General features: G+C 37.3%; 1 protein-coding gene, 2 non-coding genes and 1 pseudogene across 3 annotated transcripts; all 4 read right to left on the bottom strand.

Annotated features, from left to right (window-relative positions):
* LOC124542366 overlaps nt 1–277 on the bottom strand; it is a 9,502-nt pseudogene extending 9,225 nt beyond the window's left edge.
* A 762-nt stretch (nt 278–1,039) lies between these two features.
* On the bottom strand, nt 1,040–1,196 carry LOC124542367. Its single transcript, XR_006967322.1, has one exon. It is a non-coding gene; the product is annotated as a 5.8S ribosomal RNA (ribosomal RNA).
* Nucleotides 1,197–1,943: 747 nt separating this feature from the next.
* Nucleotides 1,944–3,846, bottom strand: LOC124542369. Its single transcript, XR_006967324.1, has one exon. It is a non-coding gene; the product is annotated as a small subunit ribosomal RNA (ribosomal RNA).
* A 9,869-nt stretch (nt 3,847–13,715) lies between these two features.
* LOC124542262 lies at nt 13,716–25,772 on the bottom strand. Its single transcript, XM_047120220.1, has 4 exons — nt 25,751–25,772; nt 23,966–24,118; nt 22,743–22,865; nt 13,716–14,043 (listed from the first exon to the last, which is right to left on the bottom strand). The coding sequence occupies exons 2-4, from the start codon at nt 24,098–24,100 to the stop codon at nt 13,891–13,893; spliced, it is 411 nt and encodes a 136-aa protein (XP_046976176.1). The 5' UTR covers nt 24,101–24,118; nt 25,751–25,772; the 3' UTR covers nt 13,716–13,890.
* Nucleotides 25,773–27,291: the final 1,519 nt, after the last annotated feature.

Raw genomic sequence — 27,291 nt, 5'->3', positions numbered from 1 at the left:
GAGGAGAGTACCTCTCGCCGTCTCGCTCCGTCGCTACGGGCCTGGCACCCTCTACGGGAAAACGGCCCCGTTCAAGACGAACTTGGACAGGAGCGGCGACGACGAGAAAGCGATACCTCCCGAACACCACATCTCCCGCGATCGTTACAACCGCGGGATTCAGTGCTGGGCTATTTCCTGTTCGCTCGCCGCTACTAAGGAAATCCTGGTTAGTTTCTTTTCCTCCGCTTACTAATATGCTTAAATTCGGCGGGTGATCCTCCCTGATCTGAGGCCAACGATAAAAAAAAACGAGGCAGACGCGATATCCGTCAACGCGACGGCGCCGCATTCGTCGAGACGAGATCAGAAGAATCATCATCATCAGTCGTTCCGACGTCGGCGTCGACGCGCTCTTCGGACGTCGAGTCCGCCTACTTGTTATGTATATAATACATGATTGATTATTACGTACATATCATAATAATACGAACGTTTCGATGTCATCACGTAAACGCATATGTATCGCATATAATACACGTTCGTTTCGTATACGTATCAACGATCGCGGAGCTTTTGTTATCGAAATTTTGACGTCGGATAAATGAAAGGACGTACACACTCGATATATCGAGACGAATATGATATCACCTAATCTCCGATAACCCTTTTTGATCGATGACTTTGAAGAAACGATCGAAAGGTCGGAGATGGGCGCTATCTCTCGTCAACGAAGACGAGCGACGAGCTCTCAGTCTCTCTGACGTCGCAAAAACGAAACTCCGTGACGTAGACGTACACACGAACGTATATATATTTACATATATATACACACGCATATTACGTAAACATACATACACATCGTATTTTATAATATTTGAACGGACCGAGAACGAATGAATTTGCATTATATTATTATTGTGATAATAATAAAAATAACGCATTATTACATCGAACGCGGATACCGTCATATGTTCGGTAAAACGTCGATATCATCATACGACTACGACGACGACACGACATTAAACATTGAACAGTGTGGTTTATATTTTTATACAGCCGGCCCTCAGACAGGAGTGGTCCTGGATGTTTCTCCACGGACCGCAATGTGCGTTCGAAATGTCGATGTTCAAATGTGTCCTGCAGTTCACACCATGACGCGCAGTTAACTGCGTTCTTCATCGACCCGCGAGCCAAGTGATCCACCGTCCAGGGTAATGGTTTATTTTTCGTTTGTTACTTGTATAATTATATGATTTCTACGATCACTCGTACGATTTTATACGTCGGTGATATTAGTGATTCGAATGGTATATATTTTTATTTTTATTTATTTATCTCTTCTTTTTCAGTGTATAGAGAAAAAAATAAAAAAAAAATATATTAAAAAAAAAAAAATAAAAAAAAAGAAATACATTTTATATGAAGATGACGATGTGTTAAATCAATAACACGACGTACTTTCCTCGCAACCGACATTCTGAAATATATCGAATAAGACGCGTTACACGACTCTCGCGACACAACACGTACACACAACAAGAGTGATCATAAAAATCATCGAGTTGTTGTCGTTGATGTTGTAGTTTAGAAAATCGCGTCTTCGCATCGAAAAACGACAATCTCGAACGTCTGATCGCTTGTTTTTAAATAATAATAATCCCGTTTCTATTCAGTGAAGACGAACGTACGAACGAACGAACACAGAAACACATCACCACGTTACTTTACGTTACGTATACTACTTACACACGTATATCGTATCTCACGCGTACGTCGAGGACTCGATAACGTAGTTTTAGTAGTAGTAGTAGTAGTTTCGTAGGTGCGTGCGTGTGCGCGTACGTGCGTATCGACGACGACGCTGATTGACGTTCTTATTATTATTATTTTTTTGTTATTTGATATTATCGTTCATCATCGCACTCGATCTACATAGAGAAAGAGATTGATAACGTTAACGTTAATGATCCTTCCGCAGGTTCCCCTACGGAAACCTTGTTACGACTTTTACTTCCTCTAAATGATCAAGTTTGGTCAACTTCCCAGCAACGCCGACGGCCGTGAAGCCACCGCGTGTCGGTCCGAAGACCTCACTAAATCATTCAATCGGTAGTAGCGACGGGCGGTGAGTACAAAGGGCAGGGACGTAATCAACGCGAGCTTATGACTCGCGCTTACTAGGAATTCCTCGTTTATGGGGGATAATTGCAAACCCCAATCCCCAGCACGAAGGAGTTTCAACGGGTTGCCCGGGCCTCTAGGCCAGGGAGAACATGCTGATTCCTTCAGTGTAGCGCGCGTGCGGCCCAGGACATCTAAGGGCATCACAGACCTGTTATTGCTCAATCTCGTGCGGCTCGAAGCCGCCGGTCCCTCTAAGAAGAATTTTAATACGCCGCCAGTGAGTTGCTCGACCGAAATCGAGCACACCTAAATGACGACGCCTATTTAGCAGGCTAGAGTCTCGTTCGTTACCGGAATTAACCAGACAAATCGCTCCACCAACTAAGAACGGCCATGCACCACCACCCACCGAATCAAGAAAGAGCTATTAATCTGTCAATCCTTCCGGTGTCCGGGCCTGGTGAGATTTCCCGTGTTGAGTCAAATTAAGCCGCAGGCTCCACTCCTGGTGGTGCCCTTCCGTCAATTCCTTTAAGTTTCAGCTTTGCAACCATACTCCCCCCGGAGTCCAAAATCTTTGGTTTCCCGGAAGCTGCCCGCCGAGCCATTGTAGTAACGTCGGCGGATCGCTAGATGACATATTTACGGTTAGAACTAGGGCGGTATCTAATCGCCTTCGAACCTCTAACTTTCGTTCTTGATTGATGAAAACACCTTTGGCAAATGCTTTCGCTGATGTTCGTCTTGCGACGATCCAAGAATTTCACCTCTAACGTCGCAATACGAATGCCCCCAGTTATCCCTATTAATCATTACCTCGGAGTTCTGAAAACCAACAAAATAGAACCGAGATCATATTCTATTATTCCATGCACGAAATATTCAAGCGGCATTTTGAGCCCGCTTTGAGCACTCTAATTTGTTCAAAGTAAAATTGTCGGCCCATCTCGACACTCACTGAAGAGCACCGCGATAGGATTTTGATATTGAACCGGCGTTTTACCGCCGGCTCACCGACGATATGCTCCGCAGACGTGTCAGTATCACCGCGGATGCGGTGCACCGACAGCGCGGCGCACAAATGCAACTACGAGCTTTTTAACCGCAACAATTTTAGTATACGCTATTGGAGCTGGAATTACCGCGGCTGCTGGCACCAGACTTGCCCTCCAATTGTTCCTCGTTAAAATATTTAAAGTGTACTCATTCCGATTACGAGGCCTCGAAAGAGTCCCGTATCGTTATTTTTCGTCACTACCTCCCCGTGCCGGGAGTGGGTAATTTGCGCGCCTGCTGCCTTCCTTGGATGTGGTAGCCGTTTCTCAGGCTCCCTCTCCGGAATCGAACCCTGATTCCCCGTTACCCGTGACAACCATGGTAGTCGCAGAAACTACCATCGAAAGTTGATAAGGCAGACATTTGAAAGATGCGTCGCCGGTACTGGACCATGCGATCGGCAAAAGTTATCCAGATTCATCAAAATTAACGACTTCGGACGAGACGCCCTCCGTCGATTGGTTTTGATCTAATAAAAGCACTCATCCCATCACTGGTCAGAGTTCTGATTGCATGTATTAGCTCTAGAATTACCACAGTTATCCAAGTAACTGAGTAAGATCTAAGGAACCAAAACTGATATATTGAGCCATTCGCGGTATCGCCTTAATACGGCTTGCACTGAGACATGCATGGCTTAATCTTTGAGACAAGCATATAACTACTGGCAGGATCAACCAGGGAGCTAACTGATATACGAGAGACTCGTTCGAGTCGTCAAAATATCTTTCTCCTCTCTCGATTTCATATTTCACATACATACGTAAGATTCAATATGAAACGAGCGTCTCACCGTATAGTCGATCGCGTTAGACGCGATCGATTTAAACGGTTGACTTTTTATATTTCAATGAGACACACGAACGGCGTTCGTCGTCGTCACAGAATGACACATAAAGGTCACGAATTCGAACGTTCTGAACGAGATCGATTTAATTTTAATAACACTTCGCACACGACGTGTACGTATTTATTGTTCAACGATTATTATCGTAAAACATTGGGATCGACGCCCGGTGTTTGAGTGATCGTACCGATACTCGGTTTATGTATTTTATGTACATGATAATTGATATAAAAGAGTTTTAGAAACGACCGTTCACATATAAAATATATGTATGTACGAATACACTGAATCTTTTAAGAACTCCGTCTTTAACGTTACACTCGTATCGCGCGTCACGACGACGTCGCATATCGACTACGATAAATCAACAAATTATATTATGAGGATATAATCGTAGCGATAGCGACGACGAAGACGACGACGACGACGAAGAGGGTACGCATGAGGCAGAGAGATTTACGTGCGTCCGTCGGTCGGCACAGTTTTACAGAACGAAAACAAATATAATATTATCATTTAACCACCGTGTGTTTATTGTGTATTGCAGTGTTTCCGCGACGATCGCGACGATATTCAAGTAGTAAACTACCAAGAGTAAGAGACTACGAGAAACACATCACGTCGTCGTTTTACGCAAGATACACTCGACAAACAAATGGATAAGACATATAATACGTTTTCGTCATACGAGAGTATTGAACGGTCACTTCGCGTCTCACGAACACAATTCGGTACGTTCGACGTTCGAACCATCACTACTCCTTATATATGCCTGGCGACGAAGATGACATTCGGCGCGTTCGAACGGAATGTGATTTTTTTTTTTTTTCTATCTCATATCCCCAATAGACTCGCTGATGCAACAACATTCCCCCCTAAAATAACCCCCGAACCCCCCCTCTCCCAACACCACTCCCTCCCTAAATCCTTTCCCTTCCAAACTAACCAAAGTACAACCTATACTGGACCGAGGGAACGATTTTTTGCCTATCTCAATATGATAAAATTCAAAAACAAATAAAAGAAAAAAACAACAACAACAACAACAACAACAACAACAACAACAACAAAGACGACGACGAACGAACAAGAAAAACGAGTTTTTCGAGACACGTTCGAGGATTTCACAAAGTGTGTCGATATGAAAGACTATTCGTTTGAACGTTCGTGTATTGTATTATAGAGACTACGTAATATACGTACATTCGTTCATTTCACCCGTATATCGTTTTAAAAATTATAATAATAGATATTATTAATTACTATACTAGTCGTATAATATACGATACGTATGTAATAAATAACATTATTATTATATACTATTGTATTCGTATATGTACATGATGATAAAATACGAAAGTTCGTGTATCGATAGAGTACTGTAGTGACATATGTAGAGTTTAGTTATTGATTCGTATTAATTTATCGAAAATGATATTTATATATGTATTTATTAATGAAACGTTATATAATAAACGTTATAAGAAGATACGTAAAATAATATATAAAAAGAATAAACATTAACACAAAAATGAGGCAAAGTAAATTTATCATAACTAGACTCCGACACCTACATCGAAGAACTAACCTTTAAACTGGAAGACAGCTAATAAATTAATCTGAAACGATGTGAAATGACCTCTAATAAAATTCAACAAACGAATTAGATGATTAAAATCTTATTTTAATAATTGTTTTAATGCACCTTTAAAATAAATGTAATTTATTTTATTAATTAAAATTTTAGAAAATGCCAAGTTGAAGCCAACTAGCAACACCGACATAAACCAAGTGGAAAATGGGTCAATGGCACGGAATTTAGCGAATTGACACTTTTGTGACGTTTTATATAATTATAAAAAAAAGTTAAAATTATGAAAATAATTTTTAATGTAACAAGAGGTAGAGGACAAAAAAACGATGGATGGATTGTGTGAAAGACAATATGGTTAGAAAGAGAAGTATGGAAGGAGAAGACATGCTGCGCCGACCCTAAATAATATTATGATAAGGGCAGGAGGATGATGGACTAATTTTGTCTTAAAATTTCGCGATTATTACACATTTAAATAAAACTAGTTATAACGGATTTGAATCGCGTATATTAATTATTTTTGACATCCCGACGTTTCGAGCACTTTACAGCGTTCGTGGTCTTTTTTTTTTCTTTATTGTATAGGTTGGCGGACCTTGGCGGACGTTGGCGGCTGATGGTAAGTGGTCACCATCACCCATAGGCAATGACGCTGTAAGAAATATTAACCATTCTTTACATCGTCAATGCACCACCAACCTTGGGAACTAAGATGTCTTGTCCCTTGTGCCTGAAGTTACACTGACGCACCCTACAAACCGGAACACAACAGTACTGAGTACTGTTATTTGGCGGTAGAATAACTGATGAGGGGGTGGTACCTACCCAGACGGGCTTGCACAAAGCCCTACCAACAAGTTACTACCCGTGACCTCCGTGAGATCCTTTATAACTAGTTTTATTTAAAGGATGATGGACTACCATAACATGGAACTGGACCAGCAGTGAATCAGTAGGACTTTTATAACACTTACTTGTGCGTGTGAGCTCTCATATGGTTGTTCAATGAGCGGTAGTTATCAAACTCCGCCTGGCAGGTGCTACACTTGTGTGATGGGGGTGGTGATTTGGACTTCACGTTCGGAGAGGTCCGCGTCGCGCGTTGAGGCAGCGCCCTCTCCTGGAACCTGGAATTGATGGACAGATGGATAAATTTTCTGGGCTTTGTGGACATCTAAACTATCACAGACACTCATCGTAATATACACTGTGTTTCGATTTGGTGAGGAATCGGTGGATTAATTTAACTGGCACTTGGTAGGGTTTTGTGGACATCTGGTAAGCTACCTCACACACTGATACAGATTATGTTCCGATTTGAAGAGGTATCCTTTATTCCAATTATAAGACAAAATTCGTGAACAAGACATTCGTAGATGATGTCGAAATATCAATCTACACCGAATAAAAATAAAAAAAAAGATTTTGTGCGAAAGCTTTGTTATGTGGCAAGAGGTCCCTGAATGAGGAGAATGGGCAACAAGCCACGCCACAAGCATTCGTTACATATAATTCACCGCTTTCAGTACTAAAATCTACCATAATTCTGTCTACTGTGCCTATGGTTACACTAGCTGAGAACAATAAAGTAAGTATCATCAATTGGTACTAGATCATCTGATGAGTGGGTGGTACCCACAATGATGGGCTTAGACGCCATGTAAAATGCGTGCGAATAGAAAAGACAGGCAGCTGTTAGTATAATTGGAGTAATATGTCGGAGATGTCAACAATACGGGAGGTGATTTGACGAATCGCAAGCGTTGTCAGTATTGCATAATACGACGGAGTCTAGATGGGTCGGTGCTAGTCGGCGACACACCACTTCAGCAGCGTTGCCAACCGTACGATTTAAATCGTATTTATACGTCCTTTTGGGCTCTTGTACGATGTACGATCGTGTAATCGAAATCGTTCGCAAAACATACGATCTTTTCAAAATCCAATACCCATAATCATAAGTAAGTCTAACTCTCAATAAGTTGAACATGAATAGAAGAAGTACTCGTATCAGTATGAAATGATTAGGTCGCGGAGTCAAAACTCATATCAATGGAGATTTTATTTATAAGGGACATTTTTGTATTCAAATTTGATTTGTGTTTAAAACTAAATTGTTTGAGTGATTACGGAACTATTATTAATTAACCGCACCCGCATAACGCCCACACATAATGTCTGATTGTGAGAACAACCACTCAAACCAACCACCTCTGCCGTTAAATATATATTGTACTTACTTGACTTTCTTATTTTGCATCTCTTTCTTGCTAGCCACCTCTCTGTCCCGCGGCCTCTTCAGCCTCGGGGTCAGGTACGAATTATCGTCGCTCTGAAACAACCATCCATACTAATAATCTAATTGCGTAAGTATCTCTGTCTGTCTCAACAACAGTCTATAAATTCCCACCGCTGGGCTAAAGGCCTCCTCTCCCTTTGAGGAGAAGGTTTGGAACATATCGTTTTACTAGGATTTTTTTTAATAATAATAATTTTATTTCCTGTCGTTGGATATTTTTTTGTCTACTATTGGTTGTTCTAATGAAAAAAAAAAACTATTGTCTCCAGTGATTAGAACGCGTGCATCTTAACCGATGATTGCGGGTTCAAACCCAGGCAAGCACCGCTGATTCATGTGCTTAATTTGTCTTTATAATTCATCTCGTGCTCAGCGGTGAAGGAACATGTGGCAGAATTTTGATGAAATTATACACATGCAGGTTTCCTCACGATGTTTTCCTGCACCACCGAAAACGAGATGAATTATAAACACAAATTAAGCACATATATATAGTGGTGCTTGCCTGGGTTTGAACCCGCAATCATCGGTTAAGATGTACGAGTTCTAACCACTGGGCCATCTCAGCTATCATCAATTGCATTATTTCAATATAAGTGAAACAACATTGCAGTACCTTTCAAGTCTCACTGACCCAGTTTACACTGTATAAGCTTACAAGATCACAGACAAGAAACATTTCAAGTTAAACAAGAGCTCGGTAAAACATTGTACCTGCAGTTTGCTGAGCTTTTCTTCTTCATCGTTATATCTCTTCGTACCTCTCAAGCGTGGAGGACTGGGCCGCTTGCTCCGTAGAGCCCTCGCTTCATTTCTTTTATCCTTTATGTCTCTTTTCGACATGTTATTTGACATCTGAAAAGTTATAATAATAATAAATAAATATGAGACAACATCACATACATTACTCTGATCCCAATGTAAGTAGCTGAAGCACTTGTGTTATGGAAATCAGAAGTAACGACGGTACCACATACACCCAGACCCAAGACAACATAGAAAACTAAAGGTAATCTACATCGACTCGGCCGGGAATCGAACCCGTGACCTCAGAGTAGCGTACCCATGAAAACCGGTGTACACACCACTCGACCATGGAAGTCGTCAATAAGCGAATATTCATTATTAAGATCAATAATAATCTCTATTACCTCTAATTTTTTCTTTTTTTTTTATAGGTTGGTGGACGAGCAGATGGGCCACCTGATGGTAAGTGGTCACCATCACCCATAGACAATGACGCTGTAAGAAATATTAACTATTCCTTATATCGTCAATGTGCCACCAACCTTGGGAACTAAGTTGTTATGTCCCTTGTGCCTGTAGTTACACTGGCTCACTCACCCTTCAAACCGGAACACAACAGTACTGAGTACTGTTATTTGGCGGTAGAATAACTGATGTGTGGGTGCTACCTACCCAGTCGGGCTTGCACAAAGCCCTACCACCAAGTAAGTAAGTAAACTATTAATATTATAAACATACACTGTGTGTCTGTTTGTCGCCCTTTCACAAACAATTCTGAACCGAATTTGATGAAATTTCGTATGAAGCAAACTTGAACTCCAAGAAAATAGATACTGTTTTTTGCAATGCTCATACTAAATGGTTTAAATATATCTATAGCTAAAGAATTTGTTCATTTACGACATTACATTAGACAGTTCTAAAATTATCAGTGTTTGTTGACTATTCTGTTCATGTATTATATACAAAAACCTTCCTCTCGATAAACTATTTATTAAAAAAAACCACATAAAAATCTGTCGCTTAATTTTCAAGATCTAAGCATATATAGGGGCAGATGACGGTAAGGCACTTTGTTTGACACTATGGAATGACTATAAATGACCGTGTTTCCTATTTAAAACAAAATTATCTTTAATTATAACAAATTATCACAGATTATACGTACCGTTTCATTGCTATCACCTTTCTTATTCTTGTATGTATTTCTAGACCTTAATGAAATTTCATTCGAATCTTCATTGATAAATTCGGGTTCTGTAACACCGAGGATGCAGTCTCCGTCGTCTGGCTGGAAATATTAATTATCTATTAAGTAGATGAGCAAAGACATCTTGTAATTGATATTGGTAGCTAATCTATAGCGTATCCCCATGGAAGTACGAAAGCAGACAAATCTTGAATTTAAGCAAGTCATGCAATTAAAAATAATTCAACAACAAACAAACAACAACAACGGCCTGTAAATTCCCACTGCTGGGCTAAAGGCCTCCTCTCCCTTTGAGGAGAAGGTTTGGAACATATTCCACCACGCTGTTCCAATGCGGGCTGGTGGAATACACATGTGGCAGAATTTCTATGAAATTTGTCACATGCCGGTTTCCTCACAATGTTTTCCTTCACCGCAGAGCACGAGATGAATTATAAAGAAAAAATTAAGCACATGAAACAGCGGTGCTTGCCTGGGTTTGAACCCGCAATCATCGGTTAAGATGCACGCGTTCGAACCACTGGGCCATCTCGACTCAAAAAAAATAAAATAATAATTCAATTTTTTTTAACTATAATACAAAATCAAAATAAACTTCATTTAAGTAGGCTTTTACAAGCACTTTTGAAGTTACTCCTTATTATATCAGTTATCTGCCAGTGAAAGTCTCGTCAAAATCGGTCCAGCCGTTCCAAAGAATAGTCGGAACAAACAAAAAAATTGTAAAAAAAAAATTTTTGTATGCATACATGTATGTATACAAGGTACATATATCATGTACTGTGTATATATACATACATGCATTGAGTAAAAAAGGACTATTTTAATATTACAAACAGACACTCCAATTTTATTATGTGTATAGATGTAACTGAACTTGTGGTCAGTTCTGCTAGCTAGCGCAAAAATAAGATAGCAGACAGTCGAGCCGAGCGTACGTAGGTATCGAATACTATGCCTACTAAACTATTAATATTATAAACATACACTGTGTGTCTGTTTGTCGCCCTTTCACAAACAATTCTGAACCGAATTTGATGAAATTTCGTATGAAGCAAACTTGAACTCCAAGAAAAATAGATACTGTTTTTTGCAATGCTCATACTAAATGGTTTAAATATATCTATAGCTAAAGAATTTGTTCATTTACGACATTACATTAGACAGTTCTAAAATTATCAGTGTTTGTTGACTATTCTGTTCATGTATTATATACAAAAACCTTCCTCTCGATAAACTATTTATTAAAAAAAACCACATAAAAATCTGTCGCTTAATTTTCAAGATCTAAGCATATATAGGGGCAGATGACGGTAAGGCACTTTGTTTGACACTATGGAATGACTATAAATGACCGTGTTTCCTATTTAAAACAAAATTATCTTTAATTATAACAAATTATCACAGATTATACGTACCGTTTCATTGCTATCACCTTTCTTATTCTTGTATGTATTTCTAGACCTTAATGAAATTTCATTCGAATCTTCATTGATAAATTCGGGTTCTGTAACACCGAGGATGCAGTCTCCGTCGTCTGGCTGGAAATATTAATTATCTATTAAGTAGATGAGCAAAGACATCTTGTAATTGATATTGGTAGCTAATCTATAGCGTATCCCCATGGAAGTACGAAAGCAGACAAATCTTGAATTTAAGCAAGTCATGCAATTAAAAATAATTCAACAACAAACAAACAACAACAACGGCCTGTAAATTCCCACTGCTGGGCTAAAGGCCTCCTCTCCCTTTGAGGAGAAGGTTTGGAACATATTCCACCACGCTGTTCCAATGCGGGCTGGTGGAATACACATGTGGCAGAATTTCTATGAAATTTGTCACATGCCGGTTTCCTCACAATGTTTTCCTTCACCGCAGAGCACGAGATGAATTATAAAGAAAAAATTAAGCACATGAAACAGCGGTGCTTGCCTGGGTTTGAACCCGCAATCATCGGTTAAGATGGTGTCAGCCACGGTGCCCTTGCCCCAACAATCAAAAGAAAGAAGCGATACGAGCCCCTTGATTGATCCAGTATATTAATGTGTAAAAGGTAATTTGTAAAAAACATATTTGTTAAAGTATTCTCGTATTGTTTTTTGATAGATATACTGTAGGGTTTTATTGGCTGACACCGACTCCAAATATAACAATAATTATAACTACATGATATAATCGTTAATCGACTTTTAAGTAGTCTAATATTTTTCATTTCATTTAACTTAGGAAGACTCTAAAAAATATGTTGAATACGCAGTTATTTTTATTACTTTTTCGTGCATATTCATTTGTTTTAAAATAGTGTTTTGTTTGAAGTCGGTTTTTCTTTTTGTTAAAATTTTTATTTATTTTTTGATTTTAAGTGAAGTTGATGTTGACTAACTAATTTTTTTAATATGGATAGATTAAGCGTTCCGTTTATATGAGTCAGAAACTACTTCGAGGACAATTTCAAAGGAAACTTGCGAATAAAGCAAAAATAGACTTTCGAAAATGCGGATTTAATACGTCACGCGGCGTAAACTACAAGGATCCCTCGAAAGAGCTGTAATCGAACTCAGCAAAAAAACTTTGAAAAAGACCAACTATATTTCGTACATCATATGACATCACATCACATACACAAAATTTGATTAAAGATAGTAAGAAATTCTGCCCCATATCGCACCCTAACTGCGAGCGGTATAGGAGTTCCATCACTACATAGTATAAAACAAAGTCGCTTTCTCTGTCCCTATATCTTTAAATCTACGCAACGGATTTTGATGCGGTTTTTTTTAAAAGATAGTGTGATTCAAGGGGAATGTTTGTGTATATAATACATGAACAATATAGTAAGGAAACACTGATAATTTTAGAAGTTTGCGATGTGATGTCGTCAATAAACAAATTCTGTAGTATATTTAGTATCAGTATTGCACCCGTGCGAAGCCGGGGTGGGTAGCTAGTTGATTATAATATTCGACTATGATAATTACATAAACATAACCACATTACGGAAGGTGACTCAAATATCCAAATAACCTATAAATAAAAGATTCGATTGAGTATCGCTAACGTGCTCCTCAGAATTGTTCCGTTCCCTTCCGTTCCGTTACTTTGTCATGAATCCTGTGCTCAGAACCTTACCAAACTTTCACCAAATTACCCTTGAAGTATATATTTTATAATAAAAAAAGAATTATCAAAATTGGTTAACGTGATTTTCAGTTATTCACCTATTTGTCGCGCATTTACATAATGCAAATTTAAGACTTATGTCGTTTTCACATGGATATCATCATCGGAAAAAAAATAAAAAAAATGGGACCCCACGGGAAGCACTACCTTTCAAACAAAAAAAAAATTATCAAAATCGGTCCACCCAGTAAAAAGTTATAAGGTAACAAACATTAAAAAAAAAAAAAAAAAATACAGACGAATTGATAACCTCCTCCTTTTTTAAGTCGGTTGAAAAAGGACTATTTGAATATTACAAACAGACACTCCAATTTTATTATGTGTATAGATGTAACTGAACTTGTGGTCAGTTCTGCTAGCTAGCGCAAAAATAAGATAGCAGACAGTCGAGCCGAGCGTACGTAGGTATCGAATACTATGCCTACTAAACTATTAATATTATAAACATACACTGTGTGTCTGTTTGTCGCCCTTTCACAAACAATTCTGAACCGAATTTGATGAAATTTCGTATGAAGCAAACTTGAACTCCAAGAAAAATAGATACTGTTTTTTGCAATGCTCATACTAAATGGTTTAAATATATCTATAGCTAAAGAATTTGTTCATTTACGACATTACATTAGACAGTTCTAAAATTATCAGTGTTTGTTGACTATTCTGTTCATGTATTATATACAAAAACCTTCCTCTCGATAAACTATTTATTAAAAAAAACCACATAAAAATCTGTCGCTTAATTTTCAAGATCTAAGCATATATAGGGGCAGATGACGGTAAGGCACTTTGTTTGACACTATGGAATGACTATAAATGACCGTGTTTCCTATTTAAAACAAAATTATCTTTAATTATAACAAATTATCACAGATTATACGTACCGTTTCATTGCTATCACCTTTCTTATTCTTGTATGTATTTCTAGACCTTAATGAAATTTCATTCGAATCTTCATTGATAAATTCGGGTTCTGTAACACCGAGGATGCAGTCTCCGTCGTCTGACTGGAAATATTAATTATCTATTAAGTAGATGAGCAAAGACATCTTGTAATTGATATTGGTAGCTAATCTATAGCGTATCCCCATGGAAGTACGAAAGCAGACAAATCTTGAATTTAAGCAAGTCATGCAATTAAAAATAATTCAACAACAAACAAACAACAACAACGGCCTGTAAATTCCCACTGCTGGGCTAAAGGCCTCCTCTCCCTTTGAGGAGAAGGTTTGGAACATATTCCACCACGCTGTTCCAATGCGGGCTGGTGGAATACACATGTGGCAGAATTTCTATGAAATTTGTCACATGCCGGTTTCCTCACAATGTTTTCCTTCACCGCAGAGCACGAGATGAATTATAAAGAAAAAATTAAGCACATGAAACAGCGGTGCTTGCCTGGGTTTGAACCCGCAATCATCGGTTAAGATGGTGTCAGCCACGGTGCCCTTGCCCCAACAATCAAAAGAAAGAAGCGATACGAGCCCCTTGATTGATCCAGTATATTAATGTGTAAAAGGTAATTTGTAAAAAACATATTTGTTAAAGTATTCTCGTATTGTTTTTTGATAGATATACTGTAGGGTTTTATTGGCTGACACCGACTCCAAATATAACAATAATTATAACTACATGATATAATCGTTAATCGACTTTTAAGTAGTCTAATATTTTTCATTTCATTTAACTTAGGAAGACTCTAAAAAATATGTTGAATACGCAGTTATTTTTATTACTTTTTCGTGCATATTCATTTGTTTTAAAATAGTGTTTTGTTTGAAGTCGGTTTTTCTTTTTGTTAAAATTTTTATTTATTTTTTGATTTTAAGTGAAGTTGATGTTGACTAACTAATTTTTTTAATATGGATAGATTAAGCGTTCCGTTTATATGAGTCAGAAACTACTTCGAGGACAATTTCAAAGGAAACTTGCGAATAAAGCAAAAATAGACTTTCGAAAATGCGGATTTAATACGTCACGCGGCGTAAACTACAAGGATCCCTCGAAAGAGCTGTAATCGAACTCAGCAAAAAAACTTTGAAAAAGACCAACTATATTTCGTACATCATATGACATCACATCACATACACAAAATTTGATTAAAGATAGTAAGAAATTCTGCCCCATATCGCACCCTAACTGCGAGCGGTATAGGAGTTCCATCACTACATAGTATAAAACAAAGTCGCTTTCTCTGTCCCTATATCTTTAAATCTACGCAACGGATTTTGATGCGGTTTTTTTTAAAAGATAGTGTGATTCAAGGGGAATGTTTGTGTATATAATACATGAACAATATAGTAAGGAAACACTGATAATTTTAGAAGTTTGCGATGTGATGTCGTCAATAAACAAATTCTGTAGTATATTTAGTATCAGTATTGCACCCGTGCGAAGCCGGGGTGGGTAGCTAGTTGATTATAATATTCGACTATGATAATTACATAAACATAACCACATTACGGAAGGTGACTCAAATATCCAAATAACCTATAAATAAAAGATTCGATTGAGTATCGCTAACGTGCTCCTCAGAATTGTTCCGTTCCCTTCCGTTCCGTTACTTTGTCATGAATCCTGTGCTCAGAACCTTACCAAACTTTCACCAAATTACCCTTGAAGTATATATTTTATTATTAGAAATAGAAATGAAGAAATAATATTTTTTGAATATTTAAATGGCAGCCAACAAAACAATTTTTTATTCTATGACAGGCAAAATCGCTAAATATTCTGACAGCTAAGCGAATAGACGATTATCGCCAACCAGTAGTCCTTATATATCCTTTTTTAATTTTGATTTTAATTTTCTTCTAATACGGCTTCTCCTGACGGGACTGCGTGCTCGAAGTCCTCAGCAGGAACTCGATGATGGTCCAGCAACAACCTCCGCGTTCAATGGCTGCTCTGCGTTCAATGGCTGCTCTGCGTCATCATCATCGTTATCTGTCAAGACACACACAGTCTAAATTAATCACACTTATTTACCTCTGTTATTATTAGCAGTTGGCCTAATTTCACAAAGAAGCGTTAGATTACGTACGAATTAGCTAAGTTCAACATGACCATCAAACATAAATAGACGGCACACATAAGCTTTTCAATCACATAGGCTTTACACAGGTCTGTTCCCACGCAACCAAATACCCTGCACATACTCGTGCACTCAGGATTTACATCGGTCTCTAGTAGGTCACCCCAGATACCTAATAAAGGCTGGATTTACACAGGTCTGTTGTCGGTTGCGCCACCGACTCACCCCAGAAACCACCAGTGTCATCGAATAAAGGCTGGATTTACACAGGTCTGTTGTCGGTTGCGCCACCGACTCACCCCAGAAACCACCAGTGTCAGGGTCAACCCGATACCATGGCGCACAGGATTTACTCGGGTCTCTTCCACTGAACACAACTCTTTACACAACATGGCCAAAACTCAGAAATACGGGCTAGTTTAGTACGTAATCTAACTCAAGAATAGGATAGAAAACAAGAAGTATATCAGTTAACAAAGCAAACAGCGGAGCAAGTACATCAAGTACCTTCAAAAAATGCCGCGCAAGTCTCGGGTGTCCATTCTCCCCTCCATAAGACCATGTATGTTGCAGCTGCCTGAGTAGTCTTTCCATAAGCTCCAGCTAACAGTTGGACCTCGTACCGATCGTTAGATAGGATCTTACTAACTTTATATGGGCCTCTCATACTGCTATCCAATTTTCCGCTACATTGAGAGTTCTTAATGACATAAACTAAATCATTTACCTGAAACTTTTTAGGGGTTTTCCTATTTTTATTTACATATAGGTCTTGTTTTTCTTTATTTTGATTAATAAGTCGTTCCGCATGTTGCCGTCTTATCTCGCGAATTGCATCGCGATTTGGATTAGAGCCTTCGCAAGTTATATCTCTAACTAACGAATTTATCAAAGGTGTAGTGGAATCAGTGCCGATTAAGAGATTTAGTGGCGAATATTGAGTAGTTTTATGTTTGGTAATATTTAAGACTAATTGCAGTTTCCATAATATTTCAGACCAATCATTTTTGTTATAATTTACTTCGACTCTTATCATATTTAAAACAGTACGGCAATAACGTTCAACTTGACCATTTTCCTGATGCATTTCAGGGGTAACGAAATGCATTTCTATTCCATAGTTAGAAATCCAATTCATAAACTCATGGTTATTAAACATACGACTTCTATCGCACACTAGCCTTTTAAAAGTACCAAACAGAGATATTATTTGGGTCATTACGCGTTTCAATTCGTTACTATCTTGTCTCGGTAAGGCATAAAGTAGACAGTATTTAGTATATGCGTCAATTATAATGAGTACATGTCTATGACCATTACTTTCTCTCAGTGGTCCGAGTACATCTGCATGTATTGTATGAAATGGTATCGGAGACTTTTGCCAAGAGGATATTGGCTGCAATGATGCGCGAGGTACTTGCTTATGTGAAATACATATTATGCAGTGTGTGATATACTTCCTAACAAAGTGTCTAAGACCGGGGAACCAAAACTGTCGCAGGATCAGATCGCTTGTTTTATCTACACCAATATGTTCATGCTCGTCATGAAAAACGCGTAATAAACTTAACCTAAATGCTTTTGGAACAAAACATAAAAATCGCGCTTGCTCACCAGTGACGTCATACCTATAATACAGGAGGTTATTACGTTTCATGTAACGCGTGTTATCTAATTCACCGTTATCTAATTTTTCGATTAGTTTTAATGTCTCCTCGTCACCCGCCTGTGCCACTTGAGCCCAATTTTGTGGTTTTTCAACAACATTAATTACATTGATCGGATTCCTACTCAAGTAGTCTACGTGTGACATAAGTACACCTTTACGGTACTCCAGAGAGAAATCAAAATCCTGCATGTAAATCCACCATCTTGCAACTCTGGGTTGGAGATCCTTTTTACGTTGTGTCATTTTTAATGCATTGCAATCTGTAATTATTTTAAAGGATTTACCAATCAAATATTGCCTAAAATGTAGCAATGATTTTACTACCGCTAGGGTCTCCAGCTCATAGCTGTGATATTTGGATTCCGCACTAGTGGTCAACTTACTAAAATAAGCAACAACCCGTCTGCGGTTGTCTTTGTGTATTTGCATAAGAATCCCGCCATAGCCAATAGAACTGGCATCTGTATGCAATTCCGTTGTCAATTCCGGATCGAATATTGCTAAAATCGGTTCATGGGTTAAATAAGTAATAATCTCTTGACGTGCATTTTCGTGATCATCACTCCAGTTAAAGATTACACCTTTTCTAGTTAGAGCGGCGATTGGTGCAGTCTTAATCGCGTAATTAGGAATGTATCTTCGGAAATATCCTGCGAGGCCAAGAAATTGGCGAACCTGTTTGACATTATTCGGTCGCGGCGATTTAACTAAAGCATCAATTTTATAATTACTCGGCCTGACCTGACCATCTTTTATAATCCTACCTAAGTATTCTATTTCATTAGTAAGGAAAGTACATTTTTTTAAATTAAGTGAAAAACCTGCATCAGTTAATGTTTTTATAACAGAATCTAATAAAACGAGGTTCTCATCAATCCCTTCAGTAAAAATTAGTACATCATCAATATAAACCATGACTTTTCCAGAATCCATGAAGGTTTTGAGGGTTTTTGAGATAGTTTTCTGGTAAAAAATAGGCGCATTTGCTAAGCCATAAGGTACCTTGCAAAATTCGTATTGAGCATCAGGTGTAACGAATGCGGTCTTGTGAATGGACTCTTCAGCAACTCTGAGCTGATGAAACCCGGAAACCATATCTAAAGAGCTGAACCAGCGAGCGTTACCTAGCCTATCTATGTAGTCGTTGATCAAGGGGAGTGGATATCTCATTTTGACAGTAATTCGATTCAGTGCTCGATAGTCCACGACCATTCTATCAGAACCATCCTTCTTTTTTACTAGTAAAATCGGACTAGCGTACTCTGAGTCGGACTCGCGAATAATTCCTTTATCGAGCAAATCCTTTACTATAGCACGTACTTTTAATTTTTCGTCGTAAGATAACTTGTAAGGTCTGTAATATACAGGCACGTCAGTTGTTAACTTGATGTGCATCTCACTATCTTTTACTGTTGTGGTCGTGGTACCACTTAAAAAGAATTCGGAATATTTATTTAAGATCTCTATTAACCGTTCCTTATGATTTCCAGATACCGATGTATTCACTTGATCGGACAAAGAAATTGTATTTACTTGCATTGTATAGTTTACAGTCACATCACTATGTACTAAACGTTGGCAGTTACCGGTCCTAACATAAGTAATACCTTTTCTATTCAGTACGTCTGTACCGATTATGACGGGTACATTCAAACTATCACTATCCACAATACAAAAATCAATTTCTATTGTCATATCGGTAAACTCAACGGGTAGGGTCACAAATGATTCCGATCTAACTTCCGTACCGCCTAAACCGCGTAATAATTGATTAGTAGGTTTTATTTGACAAGAAAAATGTTTGACGACGTTATTTGACATTAATGAAACACATGAGCCACTATCAATTAACACGTCTATCGGTATTCCTAGTATGACAGCAGTTGTCACGTCACGATTTTTATAACAGCCCGAAATTTCGCGACAAAAGTTGACACCATTACTATTTCGAGAATTTGTGCGTTCCTTAGCAAAACAAGTACTCTCGGAATGACCCATTTTTTTGCAAAATGTACACTTCAATACATCGCTACGAGATGTCGCTAAGGAGTTTATCTTTTCTTCGCTACTGTTTAAAATTGATTTCGACTGTTTGTTACAATTTACGATCTTATGACCGAACTGATTACAATGGAAACACTTTATTGATTTCAAATCTTTACAATCATACTGACGTTTTACCGGTTTGCGATTTGAATGATTATGGTTGAAAGACTTGTAAGTTCGGTTATCATTAAAATACACTTTCTTAAAGTTGTTAGAAGGTTTAACAAAGCTCGATAAAAACTCCACAATAGAATCAGGTGATAGTTTAGCGTTGGCAGCCATGGCACGAATTTGAGGATCCGAAATTCCACGAATAATAATAGCAGTAAGCAGCTCACTACTAAGACCTTTCACAATGCGTAACCTTAAAAGCGATTTGCGAGCATACTCAGCATATGTGGAGAATTTATCGGACTCTGTCCGCATTACATCATAAAGAATGTTCGCGACATCGACTGATCGTGGGCATAACGCTTTTAGTTCTACCTTGAAATTGGACCACGTGCGAATATTGCTTGTCCATTGGCTCAGCCAGGTGCGAGATTCCCCTTTTAGGCAATGACCCACGCGAGCAAGGCATTCCCTGTCGTCCCAATAGTTAGCAATACGAGCTCTCTCTACTTCATCACACCACGAGTCAAAATCATGAACACCCGGATCAAAATCAGAGACAAAATATTGGTTGGATCTGACCTGAGCACAGTTGATGGCGGTCAAAAGACGCTCCGCAGCGTGCGTCACCACGTCCTCAGACTGCCTTGTTTCCTTGTTTATGTTACGTGTAGTCGTGGAGGAGTGGAGCGGATGCGTCCCCACTTGCGCAGACGCCAGCTCATGCAGCGGTGTTGGGACCACAAGCACTGATGTCGATGGTGTGGTGTTGGGCAGCTCGCGGCTAGGGGCAGCGCTGTTCGTTGCGATAGCTTGCGTCTCCACAGACGCACGGGGTTGATGGTCTTCCAACGCGCGTAATCTTCTCAAAATCTCTTCCATCGGGTTGGGTGAAGGAGTGCGCTCGCGACGCTTTCGCTTGTTACGTTGGTCGTTGGAAGGCATCGCAAAGACAAAAACTCCGTCTGAATATTAATTAATCAAATCACCAGGTAATAACCAAAAAGTAGTACTAATTTAGTTTATAAAATCAGAAATGTAGGCTTTCAATGGCTTTTCAACCTTCGAATCCCGCTTCTGATATTAGAAATAGAAATGAAGAAATAATATTTTTTGAATATTTAAATGGCAGCCAACAAAACAATTTTTTATTCTATGACAGGCAAAATCGCTAAATATTCTGACAGCTAAGCGAATAGACGATTATCGCCAACCAGTAGTCCTTATATATCCTTTTTTAATTTTGATTTTAATTTTCTTCTAATATTATACTAAAAAAAGAATTATCAAAATTGGTTAACGTGATTTTCAGTTATTCACCTATTTGTCGCGCATTTACATAATGCAAATTTAAGACTTATGTCGTTTTCACATGGATATCATCATCGGAAAAAAAAATAAAAAAAATGGGACCCCAGGGGAAGCACTACCTTTCAAACAAAAAAAAAATTATCAAAATCGGTCCACCCAGTAAAAAGTTATGAGGTAACAAACATTAAAAAAAAAAAAAAAAAATACAGACGAATTGATAACCTCCTCCTTTTGGAAGTCGGTTGAAAACAAAGTCGCTTTCTCTGTCCCTATATCTATAAACTACGCAACGGATTTTGATGCGTTTTTTTAATAGATAGTGTAATTCAAGGGGAAGGTTTGTGTATATAATAAATGAACAATATAGTAAAGAAACACTGACAATTTTAGAAGTTTGCAATGTGATGTCGTAAATAAACAAATTCTTTAGTACATTTAGTATCAGTATACCCGTGAGAAGTCGGGGCGGGTCGCTAGTTGATTATAATATTCGATTATGACAATTACATGAACATAACCACGTTCCGGAAGGTGATTCAAATATCCAAGTAACCCATAAATAAAAGATTCGACCGAGTATTGCTAACGTGCTCCTCAGAATTGTTCCGTCCCCTCCCGTTCCCTTAATTTGTCATAGATCCTGTGCTCAGAACCTTACCAAACTTTCACCAAACTACCCTTAAAGTATATCCTTTATAATAAAAAAAGAATTATCGAAATTGGTTAACGTGATTTTGAGTTATTCACCTATTTGTCGCGCATATACATAATGCAAATTTAAGACTTATGTCGTTTTCATACGGATACCATCAAACAAAAAAAAATTATCAAAATCGGTCCACCCAGTAAAAAGTTATGAGGTAACAAACATAAAAAAAAAAAAAAATACAGACAAATTGATAACCTCCTCCTTTTTTAAGTCGGTTGAAAAAGGACTATTTGAATATTACAAACAGACACTCCAATTTTATTATGTGTATAGATGTAACTGAACTTGTGGTCAGTTCTGCTAGCTAGCGCAAAAATAAGATAGCAGACAGTCGAGCCGAGCGTACGTAGGTATCGAATACTATGCCTACTAAACTATTAATATTATAAACATACACTGTGTGTCTGTTTGTCGCCCTTTCACAAACAATTCTGAACCGAATTTGATGAAATTTCGTATGAAGCAAACTTGAACTCCAAGAAAAATAGATACTGTTTTTTGCAATGCTCATACTAAATGGTTTAAATATATCTATAGCTAAAGAATTTGTTCATTTACGACATTACATTAGACAGTTCTAAAATTATCAGTGTTTGTTGACTATTCTGTTCATGTATTATATACAAAAACCTTCCTCTCGATAAACTATTTATTAAAAAAAACCACATAAAAATCTGTCGCTTAATTTTCAAGATCTAAGCATATATAGGGGCAGATGACGGTAAGGCACTTTGTTTGACACTATGGAATGACTATAAATGACCGTGTTTCCTATTTAAAACAAAATTATCTTTAATTATAACAAATTATCACAGATTATACGTACCGTTTCATTGCTATCACCTTTCTTATTCTTGTATGTATTTCTAGACCTTAATGAAATTTCATTCGAATCTTCATTGATAAATTCGGGTTCTGTAACAACGAGGATGCAGTCTCCGTCGTCTGACTGGAAATATTAATTATCTATTAAGTAGATGAGCAAAGACATCTTGTAATTGATATTGGTAGCTAATCTATAGCGTATCCCCATGGAAGTACGAAAGCAGACAAATCTTGAATTTAAGCAAGTCATGCAATTAAAAATAATTCAACAACAAACAAACAACAACAACGGCCTGTAAATTCCCACTGCTGGGCTAAAGGCCTCCTCTCCCTTTGAGGAGAAGGTTTGGAACATATTCCACCACGCTGTTCCAATGCGGGCTGGTGGAATACACATGTGGCAGAATTTCTATGAAATTTGTCACATGCCGGTTTCCTCACAATGTTTTCCTTCACCGCAGAGCACGAGATGAATTATAAAGAAAAAATTAAGCACATGAAACAGCGGTGCTTGCCTGGGTTTGAACCCGCAATCATCGGTTAAGATGCACGCGTTCGAACCACTGGGCCATCTCGACTCAAAAAAAATAAAATAATAATTCAATTTTTTTTAACTATAATACAAAATCAAAATAAACTTTATTTAAGTAGGTTTTTACAAGCACTTTTGGATCGTCATTGTACAATTTAGCGAAGCTACTACCGGTTCTACCCTGAACCTGTACCTGACTGTTCAGGAAAGTATTAAAGTTGTTATTATATTAATAAAAATATATTTCATGACAAATATAGATTATATTATTGTGTATTAAGGAACCGAGATGGCCCAGTGGTTAGAACTCATGCATCTTAACTAATGATTTCGGGTTGAAACCGAGGTAAGCACCACTATATATGTATGTGTTTATAATTCATCTCGTGCTCGGAAGTGAATTAAAACATCATGAGGAAACCTGCATCGAAATTCTGCCACATGTGCATTCCACCGGGTGCATTGAAACAATGTGGTGGAATATGTTCCAAACTCTCTCCTTAATGGGGCAGGAGGCCTTAGCCCAGCAGTGGGTAATTTACAGGCTGTTACTTTACTTTTTACTTTACTATAGATTATATTGTATCCTATGTAGGTTAGGGTATAAGATATATAAGTAACTAATACATGTAAAGTTGCCAATTTTTAAGTTATATGTATAAATTTGAAGCAGTTTATTATATTACCCTTACCGCTCCTCTAGGCATAGCCTGCGGAGGCAAGCCCAGTCTCAGCCTCGTCCGTTTGTTTGTTTGTCTGCACATTTCCAGGAATTCGTAGAAATCGTCTACTTTATTCACACATAATTCGCATATTAATTGGGGCATTTTGTCGTCTTGGTGGACCTGAAAAGGAATATAGTTTTTATTTCTCACATGCTATATATAATTATGTACGTCACATTAGTAAAAAGTATTAAGTTATGTTTATTTATTGAATAGTAAGCTTTTTTTATGATGTTTTTGAAAGTTGCTGTTACCGCACATTTAATTGTTTTGTATTAAGGTTGTCATAAATATTGCATCGAAAGCAAGCGGGATTCAATATTTTTATACTGAAATAAGCGCAAACATTCCCGATCAAAATTAATTTCGAGTACATTACAAGTAGGGCACTTGACAGTGTTTGGTATTAATAAATAAAATTTTAACAAAAAGAAAAACCGACTTCAAACAGAACAGTATTTTAAAACAAATTAAAATGCACTAAAAGGTAATAAAAATAATTGCATATTTAACACAGTTTTGAGAGTCCTCCTAGGTAAAATGAAATGAAAAATATTAGACTACTTAAAAGTCGATTTACGATTATATAATGTAGTTATAATTATTGCTATATTTGGAGTCGGTGTCAGTTTTCGAAAATGCGGCTTTAATACGTCATGCGGCATAAACTACGAGGTACCATCCTCGAATGAGCTGTAATCGACCTCAGTAAAAAAACTTTGCAAAAGAGCTATTCGTATGCTATGTCGTACATCATATGACATCACATCATATATACAAAATTTGATTAAAGACAGAAAGAAATTCTGCCCCAAATCACACCCTAACTGTAAGCCGTTTAGGAGTTCCGTCAATACATAGTATAAAATAAAGTCGCTTTCTCTATCCCTATATCTTTAAAACTACGCAACGGATTTTGATGCGGTTTTTTTTAATAGATAGTGTAATTCAAGGGGAAGGTTTGTGTATATAATAAATGAACAATATAGTAAAGAAACACTGACAATTTTAGAAGTTTGCAATGTGATTTCGTAAATAAACAAATTCTTTAGTATACTAATTAAATTAAAAATATTTAGTATCAGTATTGCACCCGTGAGAAGTCGGGGCGGGTCGCTAGTTGATTATAATATTCGATTATGACAATTACATGAACATAACCACGTTCCGGAAGGTGATTCAAATATCCAAGTAACCCATAAATAAAAGATTCGACCGAGTATTGCTAACGTGCTCCTCAGAATTGTTCCGTTCCCTCCCGTTCCCTTAATTTGTCATGGATCCTGTGCTCAGAACCTTATCAAACTTTCACCAAACTACCCTTAAAGTATATCCTTTATAATAAAAAAAGAATCATCAAAATTGGTTAACGTGATTTTGAGTTATTCACCTATTTGTCGCGCATATACATAATACAAATTTAAGACTTATGTCGTTTTCATACGGATACCATCATCGGAAAAAAATAAAAAAAAAATGGGACCCCACGGGAAGCACTACCTTTCAAACAAAAAAAAATTATCAAAATCGGTCCACCCAGTAAAAAGTTATGAGGTAACAAACATAAAAAAAAAAAAAAAAAAAAATATATATATATATAGACGAATTGATAACCTCCTCCTTTTTGGAAGTCGGTTGAAAACAGACATTGTTTGGTAACAAATAAAAACATCGTATCATAGGAAACACTTCACGACACTTTAAATATTCACATATATCACGTTATAGGCAAGTGATTATGAGTTTATTAACCTCAATTTGGACACATTCGCGTATTTTCAAATCTTAAATTTGCATTATGTATATGCGCGACAAATAGGTGAATAACTGAAAATCACGTTAACCAATTTTGATAATTCTTTTTTTATTATAAAATATATACTTCAAGGGTAATTTGGTGAAAGTTTGGTAAGGTTCTGAGCACAGGATCCATGACAAAGTAACGGAACGGAAGGGAACGGAACAATTCTGAGGAGCACGTTAGCGATACTCGGTCGAATCTTTTATTTATAGGTTATTTGGATATTTGAGTCACCTTCCGTAATGTGGTTATGTTTATGTAATTATCATAGTCGAATATTATAATCAACTAGCTACCCACCCCGGCTTCGCACGGGTGCAATACTGATACTAAATATACTACAGAATTTGTTTATATACGACATCACACCGCAAACTTCTAAAATTATCAGTGTTTCTTTACTATATTGTTCATGTATTATATACACAAACCTTCCCCTTGAATCACACTATCTTTTAAAAAAAACCGCATCAAAATCCGTTGCGTAGATTTAAAGATATAGGGACAGAGAAAGCGACTTTGTTTTATACTATGTAGTGATGGAACTCCTATACGGCTCGCAGTTAGGGTGCGATATGGGGCAGAATTTCTTACTATCTTTAATCAAATTTTGTGTATGTGATGTGATGTCATATGATGTCCGAAATATAGTTGGTCTTTTTCAAAGCTTTTTTGCTGAGTTCGATTACAGCTCTTTCGAGGGATCCTTGTAGTTTACGCCGCGTGACGTATTAAATCCGCATTTTCGAAAGTCTATTTTTGCAGTAGTTTCTGACTCATATAAACGGAACGCTTAATCTATCCATATTAAAAAAAAAATAGTTAGTCAACATCAGCTTCACTTAAAATCAAAAAATAAATAAAATTTTAACAAAAAGAAAAACCGACTTCACACAAAATACTATTTTAAAACAAATGAATGTGCACGAAAAAGTAATAAAAATAATTGCGTATTCAACATATTTTTTAGAGTCTTCCTAAGTTAAATGAAATGAAAAATATTAGACTACTTAAAAGTCGATTAACGATTATATCATGTAGTTATAATTATTGTTATATTTGGAGTCGGTGTCAGCCAATAAAACCCTACAGTATATCTATCAAAAAACAATACGAGAATACTTTAACAAATATGTTTTTTACAAATTACCTTTTACACAATAATATACTGGATCAATCAAGGGGCTCGTATCGCTTCTTTCTTTTGATTGTTGGGGCAAGGGCACCGTGGCTGACACCGGCTCAAAATATACCAATAACTATAACTACATGATATAATCGTTAATCGACTTTTAAGTAGTCTAATATTTTTCATTTCATTTAACTTAGGAAGACTCTAAAAAATATGTTGAATACGCAATTATTTTTATTACTTTTTCGTGCACATTCATTTGTTTTAAAATAGTATTTTGTGTGAAGTCGGTTTTTCTTTTTGTTAAAATTTTATTTATCTGTTTGAGTTCCACTTCGGCGCCGTCCAAGTTGACAACAT

The sequence above is a fragment of the Vanessa cardui genome, chromosome 30, assembly GCF_905220365.1.
Source record: "Vanessa cardui chromosome 30, ilVanCard2.1, whole genome shotgun sequence".
Taxonomy (NCBI): Eukaryota; Metazoa; Arthropoda; class Insecta; order Lepidoptera; family Nymphalidae; genus Vanessa; species Vanessa cardui.
The sequence above is the reverse complement of the archived record's forward strand: the minus strand, read 5'-3'. Positions and strand labels throughout refer to the sequence as shown.

Excerpts from the sequence above, each read along its gene's own strand:
- LOC124542262 (XM_047120220.1), bottom strand. The coding sequence starts at position 24,100 with ATGCCCCAATTAATATGCGAATTATGTGTGAATAAAGTAGACGATTTC. Across the intron at positions 22,866-23,965 it reads AGGCTATGCCTAGAGGAGCG|TCAGACGACGGAGACTGCAT; the intron begins GTAAGGGTAATA and ends TAATATTTCCAG. Across the intron at positions 14,044-22,742 it reads AAGGTGATAGCAATGAAACG|TCAGACGACGGAGACTGCAT; the intron begins GTACGTATAATC and ends TAATATTTCCAG.